Source organism: Trichomycterus rosablanca, chromosome 2 (assembly GCF_030014385.1).
Source record: "Trichomycterus rosablanca isolate fTriRos1 chromosome 2, fTriRos1.hap1, whole genome shotgun sequence".
NCBI lineage: Eukaryota > Metazoa > Chordata > Actinopteri > Siluriformes > Trichomycteridae > Trichomycterus > Trichomycterus rosablanca.
In genome coordinates, this window is record NC_085989.1 from 4,172,348 (window position 1) to 4,190,563 (window position 18,216).

Consider the following 18,216-nt stretch of genomic DNA (forward strand, 5'->3'; position numbering starts at 1 on the left):
AATGGAGCTACAGTCAGACCAACTGGAGCTACTAAAATGTCCGAATTGCACTGGGAGGGCAAGTTTTCTTCTTGTGAGTGGGCTGACAGATGGATGTGGGCTGTTCAATAGGTGGCGTAGCTGCCTCGCTTACAGTCAGTGCCAGTTTTTACTGGGTTCCTTCTCCCAATTTTCTCTTTTTTTTCTGAGAACTTAGTTGTTGCACACTGGTGGACCGAGTAGCTGGCCCAATTGTAACATTCAGTTCCCATTCCTATTGATTCTATTCTTGTATTCTTATCAAAAAAGGAAACCAAGAAAGAAAAAACAGGTAAACATACAAGGAAAACAAACTTTAGTTCCCTTGGCATAAAATAATGTTTCAATTATTCAGCTCTAGAAATTATTTAATTGTAAATAACACTGCAATTAAAACTTGATGCATTGCTGGCATGAGTGCTTAAAATCACCCACAATTTAACCTTTTTATTTTCCAATGCCAGGACTCAATGAACTGATATGACACGACAGATGCCACCACACATAAGCATATTTGCGTGAACAAACTGATCATTAGCACTTATCTATGCATTCAGACACCATGTCGAGCAGCACGTTGTTCACAGTGACGGTGTAGTACTTCCATAAAAATAGATTGTTGCCTGGCAACTATCTTTGCCTGTCTATGTAAGGAAGTATAACAAATGCACTAATAAGCAAAGTGGAAGCAGATTTGAGCTGTGGAAGATTTAAGGCGCTTGTTGGCACGCTTCATCTTGAAGGAGGTTATTCCGAGAAGTAATTTGTATTAAATATTGACACAGCCCGTGAAAAAGCATCTGCTCATGAAATCCTCTCAACGTCTTCATTTCAAGGGGAAAAAATTCACTGAAGTTTGTTCTTGATTACATAGATAGAAAATTTAAATGCCTTTGTTGAAAAGGTTCATTCTGTAGTCTTAGTTATTGTGTCACATTGACCAGAAGTATGTTTGAAAGAGAAAAAAATTAGGCATTTAAACACAACACCACTGAACTAACTGTTAGAGAAGTAAACAAATGCTCTAATAAACAAAGTGGAAGCAGATTTGAGATGCTTAGGATTTAACATGCTTGTTGGCACACTTTATCTTGTGTGAGATTTTTATTCTGAACAGTAATGTGCATTAAATACTGACACAGCATTCAGAAAAAGCATTTGCTTACGACATACTTTAAACATCTTAATATATACAGTATACACACACACACACACACACACACACACATATTCTGTTCATTTATGCATTTTCTTCCCTTTTCCCACCAATTTAGCGTAGTTAATCTGTCTTCCACTGCTGGGGATCACTGACTGCGTCCGAGGAGGGTATTTTTTTTGCCCACACCTCCTTTGACCCGTACGAAGCCCTTTTTTCGCCCATGCTTTCTGCACAGGCGCCTCTATCTGCTAGCCAGGGACCAAATATGGGCAACATTTGATAAATGTACAGTTAAAATAAGAAAAAATTATAATTGCAGGCTTTAGATTTTAATTAATTCTGCAACTGGAGAGAAAAAGAACTGATTGCTTAATAACTGGGACAGTAATTGGGTGAATAATAATATAATTAATAATAATTGAATAATTGGGAGATTCTATGCAGATTGGTTTTTGTTACTGATGATTTTTGTTTCTGATGTACGAGACATTCGGGCACCTACTATTGAGCCTTTTTTGTAAATGTGTCAGCCCACTCGTTTTATATTTTCACATATCAAAGAAATAATTAAAAACTGCATTTGTGGTGTTTCCGTTATTTGGTCCACATTGTATAAATCCAATCCAGGACATGTTTTAACTCTCCATCTGTCTTTGCTTCTCTTTTTTAAAGGTAAAGCCACTAAAACAAAACAGTCAAGGAAACGTATAATCATTCAGCTTCCTGCAAATGGGGGTCAGGACTGCCCAGAGGTGCTTTACCAGGAGAAAGACTGTGAAGTGCCTTCTGTCTGTACTGGATACAGGTGGGTACAGCTTCAAACTGTATCATAAAATAGTTATTCTTTATGGTTTAGAATTCATAATATCCTTTTCCTCTGCTTGGTTGAAGGTGGAAAACACATAAGTGGAGGAGGTGTCAGTTGGTACCATGGTCCATTCGGCAGGACAGTCCAGGAGCTCAAGAGATGTGTGGACCAGGACTGCAGGCGAGAGGTACAGAGATCACAGCAGTGTAACATGTTTAAGGATCAGATGGTGGTGGTGCTGCTGGGATGGGTGCTCTACACCACCAGGGTCATGAGGACCTGGGTTCGATCCTTGGGTCTGGTTACTGTCTGTATGGAGTTTAACATGTTGTTCTTATTTCCGTGTGTGTTTTTAATGGGTATTCCAATGTCCGTTCTAGTTCCAAAAACGTGCATGAGGTAAATGCAGATTGGCTGATGTCTTTGAGTGAAAGGATAAGTGTGCACTGTGATGTATTGGCCTGTCTTGTGCCCAGTTTTTACAATGGCCTGGGCCCACCATTACCCTAATCAGGATGAAGCATGATTGAAAAAAAGGAAAGAAATGAATAAATAATTACATCATGCTAACAAGGTCTTCATATTTATATTATTTCTGCTTTGAAATGGACTTGGAAGAATGGTCTTTATTATTTTCCTCTGGTCAATAACTGTGTAGAGTTTAGCATGTTTTGTGTAGGTTTGCTCTGGGTTGCCCTGTGAGGAATTGGTGCCATGTCCAGGGTTTAGTCCTGCCTTGTGTCCAGTGCTCTTGGATTAAAGTACTTAGGGAAATGGAATAAATGATGTTAAACTATATGGTTAAAAGTATGTGAACACTTGCTTATGAGCTTGTTTGACATCCCATTCTAAGACCAAGGGTGTTAAATCAAGGCTGTTATATCTAGGATTTGTGCTTATTTAGTCAGACAAGGTTTGGGTTCTGTACAGGTCACATTAGTTCCTCCACACCAAACAGTGACACTAGATCAGAATCATAAAAGGGCCTTCCACAATCTGTATGAAGTGGAAAGCCTGACGATTATAATGTGTGTCCATATTCTTTAATAAGCTAATTAAAAACCTTCATGTGTTGTATAAAATGTTTGTATTAATTTGATTCAGTCCTGCGTTGGTGGACGCCTGTAGCATATGGTGAGATGCTTCGTATCTGACTCTTTAAAGAATTCATCAAAGAAGCTCTGACCATATAAAAGCAGTTCCTTAATCACTCATGGTGCTGTACCTCCGTTAGATCCTGTAGCATTTCCAATCCAGTGGAGTGCTTTGATGCTAAGTAACTCCTCCACACACTGAGTGTTAGATGTGGATAGAGAATCCGATTGATCCATCACAATTTACCACACAGAGAGCAAGAAAAAAAATCTCATTTATAACCATTGAACCAGTAAGCACACCAGCACACCAGCACACATGAACAAAGTCTGATGGTGATCAAAATCTAGATTGTGAACTGTTACAGTACACAACCTGCAAGCAATAACCCGGGTCTCTGTAATAATAACTGCCACATTGTGTTGAGCGGAGGCTGTTATAGCCACAAAGAGAAGTGACTCCATATTGCTCATGGTTTTAGAGTGAAATGTCCAACAAGCACTGGGTCTGTCTCATCTAGTGATCTCTCTACATTTTACGTCATCCTACAGTCCTGGGAAGAAGGCATGTCTAAATTGTTAATGCCTAAAAATGCTGCATACTTACAGTGTATCACAAAAGTGAGTACACCCCTCACATTTCTGCAAATATTTTATTATATCTTTTCATGGGACAACACTATAGAAATAAAACTTGGATATAACTTAGAGTAGTCAGTGTACAACTTGTATAGCAGTGTAGATTTACTGTCTTCTGAAAATAACTCAACACACAGCCATTAATGTCTAAATGGCTGGCAACATAAGTGAGTACACCCCACAGTGAACATGTCCAAATTGTGCCCAAAGTGTCAATATTTTGTGTGACCACCATTATTATCCAGCACTGCCTTAACCCTCCTGGGCATGGAATTCACCAGAGCTGCACAGGTTGCTACTGGAATCCTCTTCCACTCCTCCATGATGACATCACGGAGCTGGTGGATGTTAGACACCTTGAACTCCTCCACCTTCCACTTGAGGATGCGCCACAGGTGCTCAATTGGGTTTAGTCCATCACCTTTACCTTCAGCTTCCTCAGCAAGGCAGTTGTCATCTTGGAGGTTGTGTTTGGGGTCGTTATCCTGTTGGAAAACTGCCATGAGGCCCAGTTTTCGAAGGGAGGGGATCATGCTCTGTTTCAGAATGTCACAGTACATGTTGGAATTCATGTTTCCCTCAATGAACCGCAGCTCCCCAGTGCCAGCAACACTCATGCAGCCCAAGACCATGATGCTACCACCACCATGCTTGACTGTAGGCAAGATACAGTTGTCTTGGTACTTCTCACCAGGGCGCCGCCACACATGCTGGACACCATCTGAGCCAAACAAGTTTATCTTGGTCTCGTCAGACCACAGGGCATTCCAGTAATCCATGTTCTTGGACTGCTTGTCTTCAGCAAACTGTTTGCTGGCTTTCTTGTGCGTCAGCTTCCTTCTGGGATGACGACCATGCAGACCGAGTTGATGCAGTGTGCAGCGTATGGTCTGAGCACTGACAGGCTGACCTCCCACGTCTTCAACCTCTGCAGCAATGCTGGCAGCACTCATGTGTCTATTTTTTAAAGCCAACCTCTGGATATGACGCCGAACACGTGGACTCAACTTCTTTGGTCGACCCTGGCGAAGCCTGTTCCGAGTGGAACCTGTCCTGGAAAACCGCTGTATGACCTTGGCCACCATGCTGTAGCTCAGTTTCAGGGTGTTAGCAATCTTCTTATAGCCCAGGCCATCTTTGTGGAGAGCAACAATTCTATTTCTCACATCCTCAGAGAGTTCTTTGCCATGAGGTGCCATGTTGAATATCCAGTGGCCAGTATGAGAGAATTGTACCCAAAACACCAAATTTAACAGCCCTGCTCCCCATTTACACCTGGGACCTTGACACATGACACCAGGGAGGGACAACGACACATTTGGGCACAATTTGGACATGTTCACTGTGGGGTGTACTCACTTATGTTGCCAGCAATTTAGACATTAATGGCTGTGTGTTGAGTTATTTTCAGAAGACAGTAAATCTACACTGCCATACAAGTTGTACACTGACTACTCTAAGTTATATCCAAGTTTCATGTCTATAGTGTTGTCCCATAAAAAAGATATAATGAAATATTTGCAGAAATGTGAGGGGTGTACTCACTTTTGTGATACACTGTAGGTGCATTCTGAGCAATAATCTGACTGAATGACGAGGAAGAGCCTGATCCTTACCGGTGAAAGCAATCCCAGCAAGTGGGATTTTTTTGAAAATTCACGATCGTCAGTGACTATTCAACCATTTTCGGTACACAGAGGGAGATGTGAGTTGGAATGATAGTGGGTTGTGCCACCAAAAGTCCATTGGCTTGAATGTCCTAAGGCTAACTGTGTTAGCTTCTAATTGCCATAATTGCTGTCTAAGTAGTGTGTCTGAATAACCTGCCTTATAAGTTCAATGTCTTATTAGAATCCTCACTACTGAGGCAGCTGCTCAGGTAGGCAGTAGGCAGCAAGGCAGCTAACTAGGTTTTCCAACAGACCCTATATGTTCGTACAGCACATTATAATTTTCTTAGTGCAGCATATTGATGCTATGCTAAGCTAAGAGTTGAGAAAGCGCTACTGTGTTTAATTAATGTAGTTACAAAAGTGCTCAGAAAAGTTAAAGTGCTTGCTAAAGAGTTTAAAGAAGCCGATCGGGAGAAAGCGAGACCACTTCAGCAGAACTAAATGGAAGGTGCCAGACTAGAAGGTGTAGCATAAGAGACTATTTGCACATGGTTCTCAGACTTCTATTAGCAGCATAAAGAAAACGGGCAGTAGATCGTTCAGATCTGATCATAAGATAGACTTTTAGCAGCTCTTTCTCCATTAGACCTCATTACCTGTAACAGTATCCTGATGAATGCAGACAGAGCTGAAAAGACAATCCAATCCAAAGCCTTTTACCCTCTTGCCTGTGTCTGAATCTGTTCAGCAATGACCAGTCAATAGGAATTACTCTGCGCTTGAACCACTTCATCACTCGGTTACTTTTATTCGATATGAGAACAAATGTGTGAGCGTTTCAGTATTCATCCCTGTGTAAAAATGCAGCGATAGACCTCTTTTTTTCATTTCTATTGATGTCTGGGGTGGTGGGAGTTTATCAGGGATGTGAAACCTCACATGATAAAGCTGGTGGTTATTTTTAGTAACATTGGTGGCTTCCTGTGTGGTTCAACAATTAGCAAGGGAGATGCGTGGTTAACTTTGAGTCCAGTTAAGGGCATTATTGACCCTGTACCAGGTCTTCCCTAACACTTAAGGCAACAGTTAATCCCGGGCATGTATGAGCTTACATAGACCGTATAGATAAATTGGCATTAAACCGACAATCAAATTATGTTACCTACCAGTCCCTAGCTGGCAGCTATAAAAATCAAAAAGGATTCAGTTGTACCTTTGTTAGCTTTAAAGCTACACAACATATTCCTTTCACTTGCCCATGTGGTTACAATGTAGACATAAGGTCTCAGACTCATCTGGAAACGGGTTGTGGTGACTTGTTTCCTCACATTGATAAGGGGTGCAGGGGCTAACTGGCACTGTAGGTACCTGGTAGGTTACATTCATGGTGGTGTGATTATCATTAAAGATCTTTTTAAAACTGAAGACTTTTTGACTCTGTTGTGTTGATATTGTCTCTGTTTCTGTTTTCAAAAGCCATATCCTGTAAGAAGCAGGACGGTGGACCAGCAGACATCGCTAATTGTTTAAAACAAGCCGGGCCCATGCCCCCTCTTACCCAGACCTGTCAGCTTCCATGCCAAGATGATTGCCAACTGACCAGCTGGTCTAAATTCTCATCCTGTGCAGCTGATTGCGCTGGGGTCCGGATTCGAAGAAGGGTGCTTGTGGGTGAGTAGAGCAGAGAGACCACAGTTTGGCAAGGCACTATTGTTTCTTGTACTTGATCAGTGGTTGCTGTCAAATTAGTCTTATTCCTGTGGGCACAAAACATGTTTCATAAAAACATAGTCTGGTGTGGAACAACTCTAGAGGTCTACAAAGTGACCTGACCTCAACCCAACTGAACACCTTTGAGATGAACCGGAATGTCGATGAAGAGTCAGGCCTTTTGTTCACCTTCAGTGCCAGATCTTACAAAATGCTTTTTTAAAGTAGATGGGCACACGTTTTAAGAAACACACTCTATTTATTAAGTGTTCCTTTTATGATACTTTTAAGGAGGCAGCTGAAATCTGTCCCCGGCCATTAGCATGTTCGTAAATCACAAAAATGTGCAACCGGGTGTACCACTGGTTTCACCTAGATAAATTTAAATGCCACATAAGATCAATTCCCAATCTTTTTGTGTGGAATGTGAAAGTTCAACAGCTTAACTGAATCTAAATAGCAACAGATTTATTTCCACTTCCTTTTTACTCCAAGCATAACCTATATTTACTGTGTCCTTGTGCTTCTGTGAAGTGCATCAAAGAAAACACTCTGAGTTGTTATGTACGTACTTATGTCCATGTTTTTTCCCCCTCAGGTAAGAGTAAGAAACGAGACCACTGTAAAAACACTCAGATCTACCCTCTAACCGAGACCCAGTACTGCCCCTGCAATAAGTACAACGCCCAGCCCGTGGGCAACTGGTCTGACTGCATCCTGCCTGAGGGAGGCCGAGTTGAGGGCATCTTGGGCATGAAAGTTCAGGGGGATATCAAGGAGTGTGGTCAGGGCTACCGCTACCAGGCTATGGTGTGCTATGACCAGGATAACCGCCTCGTTGAAACGTCTCGTTGCAACAGTCATGGTAAGACACTGTTCTTGATATACATAGACATGAACACTCAGCCATTGGTTTATTAGAAACACCTGCATTAGATTGCTTGCTTCTTACCACAATACATTTTAAATTCTTAAATAATATAGTATTAATTATGCAATATTAAGCCACACAAAAGAAAAGCGTTTTTTTTTTTTCATGTTTATAAATTTTTAGTTACATAATTTAATAACACTTATAAAGCCTCATAGATAGATTAACATCACTGATCCACACAGTAGTTGTTAGCTAAAAGTCTGTAGTACAGTTATTACTTCAGACACCCACAATGATCACTGACAGATGTTAGGTAATTAAGATTTTGCATGTTTGCACCCAAGTGTTTTTGCAACATTACAAGGTCATTGTTCTAGTATTCCTCATAATCAATGTTGTATGTTTAAAAGATCTCAACAGGAGACAGGAAAACACTCACCTCATTGTGCATGCTTAGCATCTACTGATGGGAAATTCAATAGATGTGAATCGATGTGGGGAGTAAGAGCCTGTTTCATCACTCACAGCCTAAATCTGTCAGGGCTCCTCCGACTGAGCCAAATTAGCATTTTGCCAGTAAGAAAAGCTGGGAATCTGTGTTTCTGAGATTACATTACAGCCAGCCACACAGCAAATGGATGAGTAATCTGCTGGGTTTTGGGTGTACAGTGGATCTCAAGAAGCCCTTGAGGAGTTCAGAGACTTACAGTCCTGAACCTGGAGCCAAGCTGATGGAGATAGCTTTTCATTGTGTTTGGGGGGAGGGGGTTGGAAGGTTTATGTTCTTTATTCTTTGTATTATGTGTCTACCATACAAGTTTAGTCTGTAAAGCATTGAAGCATTTTTTGAGCGGAATTGACTTGCTGCCTGAGGCGGTTTGCAGGAGAATGAGTTCGGTGGGCTTTAATCCACCACTCATAATCCTACATTATTTAAATATTTCTCACCTGAATGTATGAGGCTGTTTAATCAGAAGCAAACATACATAAAATAAAAGTTACACTATTTGGCCAAATACATGTAAGCACGTGACCATAAATGTGTTTAGCATATCATTACAAACTACATAAGTAAGAAGGGTGCTCATATATTTTTGGCCATGTTGTGAATGTATGTATTCCGCAGTATTTTGCTTTGCTTTATTGTGATATATACTGTATAGAAAAGGTGTAAACAGGCAGTGCAGTTTAATTGTGTGTTGTACTGGTATAATAGTATTTTATACAAGAGGATTTTTAAGCACCTCAACAGCTCCCAGAGCATCTTCTTTGTTTACATTAGACCCCTTTTATTTGTTGAATTTCACTGCATTTAGTCTTCAGACTCAATTCCCACACTGAAATATTGAAAATATTAGACCCCCAGATCATCAAAGTGATCTGTGGAAATGAGAGTAAATAGCAATAAATATATTTTTATTTTTATTTTCTGTTATTATTTTGCCTGGAATTTATTGTTTATTGACTTTTGAAGTGTAATGACCTGACTAATAGATGTTTTTGACTTTCATACCACATTGTTATGACTAAAATACTTACAATGCAAATCAATTCCAGGTAAAATAGCAGAAACAAACAATTTTAAAGGTGGCAAATATATTTTCAGATATGTTATTAGATAAAACTATAACTGAGTAAAATCCACTGGCATTTGGGCCCTTAAACCTTTTTAACATAGACAGGTATTGCACAGATTTTGCATATGGTTCAGGTTTATATTAAATGAGTGCAGATATGAAACCATATAAATTACTGTGATGGTGATGATTGTCTGTGCTTGGGGCGGTGCTGGTTATGAAGTCTGATTAAATAGATGTTTGTAATTTTAAAAGAAACTTTCGTTTTATACCCTGAGCTTTGAAGTGGAGTTAAATTGAATGTAAAAAATCTAAAAAGCAAAGACATGGCAGTATCACAGCAGTATGATGCGTGGGTGCCTACAATTTTTAACACTGATTAAGAAGCTATAAAAAAGATAAACAGAAAGATCTAAGTAATCCTGTCTATTAATTTTATCTGAAACCATCACCATAGTTACTAGCGTACCAGCTAACTGAGCTGAACACGATATTAACCAGATAAGACTGATGATGGGAGGAAGTGATGGGAAAAGATCAACTGCTGCTTTAAACCATCTTTTTTATGCCTGTTACTGCAAGATTAGAAACTCTCAGTAGCAAGAAAGTTTTATGGTCCTGGCATGAGAATATAGTCGCTACATATTAGACCATGTTATTGTAAAATGAGTGTTTAATTGTTAGTGTTTAATTTATAAGGAAATTAATAAGCAGACATAGATTAACAGTTTGACTGGACACCTGTGTACAATACAAGGCCATAAAAGACAAGGGCTGGTGCAGGCAGCAATGGAACTGTAGTGGGGAATTGGAAATAATTAAATTAGAGAAAAGGAGAACATGCAAAAAAAGAATGTTTTACTTTACTACAACTTTACTCAATTTTTATTGTGTTGACATTTTTTTATCTTTATTCTTTGGTAAACACATTTTTCATATGTTCTGGTTTAGCTGCTGCATTTTCTCATCTGTTTTTCTTTCGTTTGTATAGGTTATATTGAAGAAGCCTGTATTATCCCATGTCCATCTGACTGTAAACTCAGCGAATGGTCAAACTGGTCTCGCTGCAGCAAGTCGTGTGGAAGTGGGGTGAAAGTGCGCTCGAAATGGCTCAGGGAGAAGCCCTATAATGGAGGGAGACCATGTCCCAAACTAGACCATGTTAATCAGGTAATGACAACATTCATTACAGTAAACTTTGGTATTGTTTTAATTATTAACTGAATAGACCAGGATGTAATAAATATTAGAACAAAGGACCAAACAGGACCTCTCACTTTAATGTGCAGGTTCATTAGTATGGACATATCATGGTTATTTATTCATAAGCTCCTTTCATACTCAAAACCACCATTTTTAATCACTTGCAGCTTTCAAATGGTAATAAAACTTCCTAAATAAAATCCTGGTCTGGGTGGGTCTGGTGCCACTGGAAAACACTGGGTTGAATGCAGGAATACACTTTGGACTGGGTGTCAACCCATCACAGGGCTTCAATCACTTACAAATGCACTCACTTAAGCAACAAGTTCTTCTACTGCATGTTTTAGATGTGCAAGGAAAAGAAATGAGAGAATCTGGAAAAAACACCCAGACAGGAGGTGAACATGCCAATCTCCTCACAGACAGTGATTGGAAATGAGGATTTAACTTAGGTTCTCAGGACCCATGTTGTGCCACTATGGAAGAGGACACACATTTATAGCAGAGCATTACACACTTACCCATTTGCTTATTTAGCCTTATCTAGTAGGGAAAAAATAGCCAGCCTCCCTACAACCATGTTTTCAGAGGTGATGGAACTAAAGTACACATGAAAACCCACATGAACATGGAAAATGCATACCAAATCCATTACAGACAGTAACCCTAGACAAGGTTCAAAACCAGGCCCCAGGACCCAAGACCAGACACTACCAGTAGTACCATCCATGGTAAAACCACATATGTGAAAGGGGGTAAAGAGAAAATAATGGCTTTTTAAAGACCTAAATCCATAAACATTTTAATGTTTGTCTGTTTTCTTTGTTTCTTTATCTGACCATGGGACTCACACACAGGCTCAGGTGAGTTGTACATTTGCAGTCTTTAATAACTGCTGTTTGGTTACTGTTTGTACACTGGTGCTAAAGTGTTTGTAATGTCCTAACAGGTCTACGAGGTTGTACCATGTCAGAGTGACTGTGGGCAGTATGTTTGGGTAGCCGAACCTTGGAGCGTTTGGAAAGTTAGCAATGTGGACCTGAAGGAGAACTGTGGGGAGGGCGTGCAGACCAGGAAAGTTAGGTAAAACAAACCAAACATCCTTCATTCTACATGAAACATTATATCATAAGCAAATTCAGGCATTAATAAAAATCCATTTTTTTCCTTTGAAGGTGCATGCAGAATACAATAGATGGACCTTCAGACCCAGTGGAGGACTACCTTTGTGACCCAGAAGAGATGCCTCTAGGAGCCAGAGAGAGCAAGTTGCCCTGTCCAGAGGACTGCGTCCTGTCTGATTGGAGCGCCTGGAGTAGATGCACACTTGTGAGAAAATTCATTAATTAATAAGATAATTAATTGGTCTTATGAAAGGAACAGTATCTACAATATAACAATGTCTTACCATATTAATCTAAAATATATTTGTTATACAATGTATTATAAAGAATATGTTTTTTCTACTAAGCAGTTTAGGTTGTTTATGTTAAACCATAAAATAAGGGTTGTGTCCCAAATCACTTACCTCCAGAATAATCAGCATTGATAAGACTTTGACATCCTGTTTAGTACATGCTATGATGTAATGACATAAAACTGTGAAGAAAGCTATAAAACACTCTAGTTTGGAACACAAAACTTATTTAAACAGTTTATTACCATTTGCATTATAAGAATGAATAATTTCTACTTTTACAGAAGTACAGCAGAATCTTTAATGTATCTTTAGTCAGTATATTTAATGCACGGTCTAACTGTACATAAAATCACACACGATGCATTATAGAAATTCTAAAAACTCACACTATTTATCCTTAAACCATAATATGAACCTTTGATTTTACAAGCTCTGGTGAGCACAGAGCCTATTTTTTAGCTTCAACTTATCTCCATTTTTTCATTCTCCCATTGAGTGGGTAGTGAAAATGTACCAATTTAAAGTCATGCCTTTCGGATTCATCAGCGCTCCGGCAGCAGCACTAATGCAGATCAGCGATGTGCAGACAACTTTCTGTGGCTTAGCCTTGTGTAAAAAAAACCGAGTTGTTCTGTCACATCAAATGTGCTTCTGGGCAAAGCCAAAAAGACATTAATTACCACAGAGCCAGAAATAGAAGGAATTGCAGGATAACCTCCAAATCAAACCTCAGACATCAGCAAATATCTTTAGTTAGTACTAGCATTGTTTAAAGCTCCAACTACTGTAAAGTTCTTCCAAATTAATTAAGATTTTCTCTACTTTCTCATTAAATGTATGATTTAATAGTGTTTATTGCAATACAGTCCAAATATTTAAGCTCTCTTAAACTTACTCATTTAATGGTTTAATGGTTCCATCAGAGAAATATTTATTCCCACTACACTGTTCCACACCATTACCTATTAGCATGCAGAAACTGCAGTCAGCTTTTTTTGCAGTTGAGAAGCTGTTAGTACTCCACTACTCTATAGATTTTATTACCTTTAATGTTAATGGTAGCTGAAGTCATTTGTTCTCTGTGTTGTCACTAAATGTTTAATTCACTTTTTGTAATAATTTTTGTAATTAGCCATGCAGTGTGAGTAACAGCCGAGAAAGGACTGCCATTCCTATCCGACAGCCTGGCGAATCCAAGCAGTGCCCTTCTACAACCGAAAAAGAGCCCTGCACTCTCAACACCAACTGCTTTCACTACTCCTACAATATCACAGGTAATTATTTGTACTTGGTATTGGTATCTTGCAGACGATAATAAAAATACAGATTTATAAATATAAGAGCTTTTTGTGTTGATTTTTCAGACTGGAGTACATGCCAGCTGAGTGAACGAGCTGTATGTGGAAGTGGATTTAAAACACGCATGCTGGACTGTGTGCGCAGTGATGGAAAATCCGTCGACCTCAAATTCTGTGAAGAGGTATGATACTATAATCTGTAGATACTGTATACTGTTACATTATTTAAAATTATCGGTTTTATTCTACATTACTAAAATATGTTTTTGTTTCAGCTTGATCTGGAGAGGAAGTGGCAGATGAATGCATCTTGTGTGGTTGAGTGTCCCATAAACTGTCAGATGTCTGACTGGTCTTCCTGGTCTGAGTGCTCCCATACATGTGGCCTTTCAGGTAAACGGATGTCTAATAAGGATGTCATGGTTAGGTGTTCACTTACCTTTAGACAATATAATGTACTTCAACTCTTAGAATTGACTCTAATTAATAGTGTACAGAGTTCAATATCATTGACCTTTGTTGCATGATGTCTTAATTGTTCCTCATTGATTATGAAATGCAGCTGGTGATTTCCAAGTGCCTATATTAACAGGAATAGTTTGACTGCACCTTTATAAAGTATGTGGATGGTACTTTTCAAACCTTTGCCAGGTTTGAACAAAGAATGCAAGTTGCTTTTATGTGTAGACAGCAGCCACTTATTCAGTTTTTTAGGTTTTACTTTTTGGTTGACATTTGGATTATATTTGAATGTCCAGTCACATTTGGTTTGGGCTTTCTTTTTGTCCTTTGTAAAAAGATTCCAGTCTACCTTTCTAATGCTGTTAAACTAGTCTTATTTAAATGGCTACAAAGCTCTAAAGGGTATCAATCACAATCACTAAAAGAACTTAGAAAGCCATGCTACAAGTTTAAATAACATTATAAGATTGTAACAACACTACACCAAATTCTCAGTTTCAGTTTTCAGATTTTACTTATTAAGTTACAGAAAAAGAAAAGTTGCAGCCATGATTAAAATCCCAACTTTAACTGTAACTGCAACCCGAGCTGTTTCGTGAAATGATGGTTTTGTTATAAGAAAAACAGAGGATGAGACCTCCTAGTGTATTTAGATGATTGATTGTGAGTCCTTTATGCCTCTGTGCCTGGGGCGTCAGGAACCACTTGACTACAGGAAGCGGAGAGACAGAGCAATCACTGCCTCTGTGAAACACCTGCACTGGCAAAGCTTTAGTGGCACCATAATCTGTCCCCAGGCGGGATGATTTTCTTAAAGAAAAAGCTTGCCAAGCAGATAAACCACAGCTCATGGTGACTGGAACTCCATTTGCACCAAGACGATAATGGGTAAAATCAGACACCTGTCAGTAAAGGACATGCATGATTTGTTCTATTATCAGATCATGAATCAGAAAACCACACACAGTGCGTCCAACTGAGAGCAGAAATCACCCAAGTAAATTCCTTTTTAAATGGCCAATTGCTGTATGGAGACAGCTGGTGTTGAATTTTCTGCCCAGTAGACCAGCGCCCCCCTGATGTTCCCTGAACTGTTTGGCACACGGGCAACATACAGATGTATAATGCACCAACACCAGAGGCAAATCTGGAAGGAGCCTGGGGGGAAAAATTATGCTTTTCTGACTGATCTGACAGATTTTGGCATTGTGTTAGAAAGATGTTTGGTTATAAAAGGAATAGTATTAAGCCCAAAACAGCTATGTTACCCTACAATAAGACTGGCAGAGTTGGTGATATGAAAAGTCGAGCAAAGTTTAGCTTTATGCGAATTATATGAAGAGATGTGGTGATTACCGATAAGAAATTAGCACTGAGCAGAGCAGTATGCGCATTATCTCTACCACTGTAAAATGGTACGCTCCATTTTTGGTTCCTAGATGGCTGTGAAGGAACCTGATTTGTTTCTATACGCTCTGTAGCTACTAGCCAGTAAAGTATGCTGCACTGTCATGCTTGGTGTCAATTAAATCATGCCAACCAAACCCACATGCAATGACGATGCTTCCGGTGTGAACACAGGGCGATGAGCAATCAGCGATTCGGGTGACGAGGCAAAAAAATCACTGCCAGTCTAAACGTAGGATTAAACAACTGGTAGAATAAGTGCACAGAGCTTGTTGAAAATTCCTCTCCAAAACTAAAAGCATTAATCAGACCTCACTTATTATATATAATTGATTGGATAAATCTTTTAGCAAAAGATGTGGATAGAACACCTACAGTTAATAATTAGACAGGGTGTCCACATACTTTTGGCCATGTATTGTATGTCACTAATTAGCACATTAGAAAGTGCAGCAAAATTCACAACGAAGACTCAATAAGCACAAAACGTAAGAGCGTCTCCAAAGCGTCTCCATGGGAATGAAGATGAAATATGATACAAGCCTGTGGAGAAGATGCACTGGCAAATCCTTTGCCTTGCTGGAAGGCAGTGCATTGATGCGATACCCTCTGATCGCCTTCGACATTAAGGAGCGTCGTGTTTTGCCCCCACAGGGCAGTCAGCAATCAGTCTCATTAAAGAACAACTCAAGATAATGTCTCTATGGTTCTGTGCCTGCAAGAGCACAGGATTTGTATTTAGTGCAGAGCCATTAAGACATTCTTCTAAACATGAGCGAGTCAGATGTCAGGGCTTCAAGCAGAGCAGGCTAATTGGCTGTGTTGGACCAGGTGACCTTTGGATGCTAACATTAGAGGAAGACGGATGGTTGTGTGTCGACATAGTGAGAGTAAGAACTCACCCTTTAGCGCTTTTACCATTTGTGAGCTGAATGGCAGCGACTTGTACTCTGAGCTCAGTGGGAAATTGAACGATATATAACCTGGAACGGTACTGGGTCAGTACATCATGTATCACTTAGTACTTTCAAAAAGTATACAGCCTCCAAGCATTTTCTTTTTGAGTATAAACCAAAAAAGAAAACAAAACGCTATCTAAAAACATAATTCACAAGAATTCACACCCTTGTTTCACACTTGGTTGAGCCAAACTGGGCAGATGCTACAGCAAGTTTTTTTTGGATATGTCTTAATTTTGGCTAATTTATCTTTAGAAAATTATCCAGGGTTTGCCAGGTTTGGTGGAAGCGCTGGTACAGCAAAAGCACAAATTTCTTATGACAATAGAAAAATAAATATACCTTTTGATTGACAAGCTGTCAGGATGGCTTACCGTTATGTATATGAAACAAAGATAATCACCAGTGCAGTTTGTCAATGGGAATTTGTGCCTTTTTAGTTGACAGATCATTTGCATGGTCAGGCACTGATGTTGGATGTGAAGACCTGCCTTGCAATCGACATGTTAATTCATCCCAAAGGTGTTCAATAAGCATTGAGTATGTAGTGCTGACAGGGATTGGCGCTCCCGCATTACATCAAGAATTTTCAGGTGGTGCTGGGTCTGTGATCCTGTCCAGGACTAAGCAGATGACAAAAATAAATAATTAATAATTAAATGATAAAATTGTGCCATCAAAGGCACTGTACGAAGCACCTATATTCAGTTGGGTAAAGATTCCAGTGTTTTTGCCTTGTGTAATGCTTCAGCCCACCATGTAAGATCATTATCCTGATGAAATTTGTAGTGGGTGTAAAATCAAGTAAACTCCCCTGAGAGAGCAACTGATCATTATAGCTTAATTGCAAATGTCCCCTGGGTGCCACTCTTCAACAGCGGGGATAAATCTGGGCTATAAGACGATGCTGCTCTTATCTTCCTATCCCACGTCTTTTAAAGTCAAATTGGATGTCATTGATGATTTAGTATATTTTGAACGAATTTCCAGGCACTGACGTAAGATAGGGAAGGGAAATGAATCCACTGAGCTGGTTATGTGCAGGAGATTAAAATGATTGGTGTTCTCGGTTCAGGATACACTTCAGTTGAGCGCTGAGTATCAAGCTGTGATAGAATGTGTAATACGAAACACTTCCCTTACAGTAAAAGCTCTTAATGCGTGATTCAGTCTGAGCATGAACTTTAAAAAAGAACCAAACTTTTTTATCCTTAAAGTTCAAGTCGATTGCTTTTTGTGGCTGAATTATCATACATACTTTTCTGTCAAAAAAGAGAACATTTATTTTTAAAATAGGAGCTTTTTGTGATCTGCTGGGTAGAAAGACAAACAGCAGCTTAAGTGAACAATTTTTGATTAATTTGGTGGTGTAAAAACTTATAAAATATAATATTATTTAACTTTGTGGCATGGCTTGCTTATTCCACGTTGATTGACTAAAGCTAGTGACTTCACAGTGTCCACATAAATAGGGCTAGCTTGACTGTACATATTAAAAAGTACAAGGAACAGAAGTCTGGAAAACCCAAACTGTCACCTTATGCTGAAACCAGAAACAGATCCTTTATAAATTAAGCAGCTGGAACACAGGTGACACTGTTCACTGTGAAGCAAGCTTTATAATGCCATGAGCTTAGAGGCTGCCATAAAAGAAAAAAAAACCTTGCTTCAGAGTTGGAACCCTAATGTTAAACCCTCAGCCATAACCCCTGAGCTACAACCATCCAGTATGCATCTCTGTGTGCTGTCCATTACCTGAATCTCTGGTGAATGTGTCTTTCATTTCGTAGGGAAGCTGTGGAGGCAACGGACAGTGATCCAGGCATCTCAGGGTGATGGACGTCCCTGTCTCTCTCAGCTGGAGCAGTGGAAGCCATGTCCTGTTAAACCATGCTACAGCTGGAGATACAGTGTCTGGTCTCCATGTAAAGTTGAGGTCAGGATACACTTCATGTTGATCCCATTAACTCAGTTG

The 18,216-nt window shown here is 39.5% G+C and overlaps 1 protein-coding gene across 1 annotated transcript in view; it reads left to right on the top strand.

The window, feature by feature from the left end:
* thsd7aa (thrombospondin, type I, domain containing 7Aa) overlaps nt 1-18,216 on the top strand; it is a 101,466-nt gene that overhangs the window by 67,396 nt on the left and 15,854 nt on the right. The window contains exons 10-21 of the mRNA XM_062989743.1: nt 1,850-1,982; nt 2,069-2,172; nt 6,808-7,002; nt 7,640-7,906; nt 10,484-10,662; nt 11,553-11,558; nt 11,645-11,778; nt 11,871-12,024; nt 13,248-13,389; nt 13,480-13,595; nt 13,689-13,806; nt 18,032-18,177. Of these exons, the coding sequence (XP_062845813.1) occupies nt 1,850-1,982; nt 2,069-2,172; nt 6,808-7,002; nt 7,640-7,906; nt 10,484-10,662; nt 11,553-11,558; nt 11,645-11,778; nt 11,871-12,024; nt 13,248-13,389; nt 13,480-13,595; nt 13,689-13,806; nt 18,032-18,177 (1,694 nt within the window). The remainder of the gene's footprint in view (nt 1-1,849; nt 1,983-2,068; nt 2,173-6,807; nt 7,003-7,639; nt 7,907-10,483; nt 10,663-11,552; nt 11,559-11,644; nt 11,779-11,870; nt 12,025-13,247; nt 13,390-13,479; nt 13,596-13,688; nt 13,807-18,031; nt 18,178-18,216) is intronic.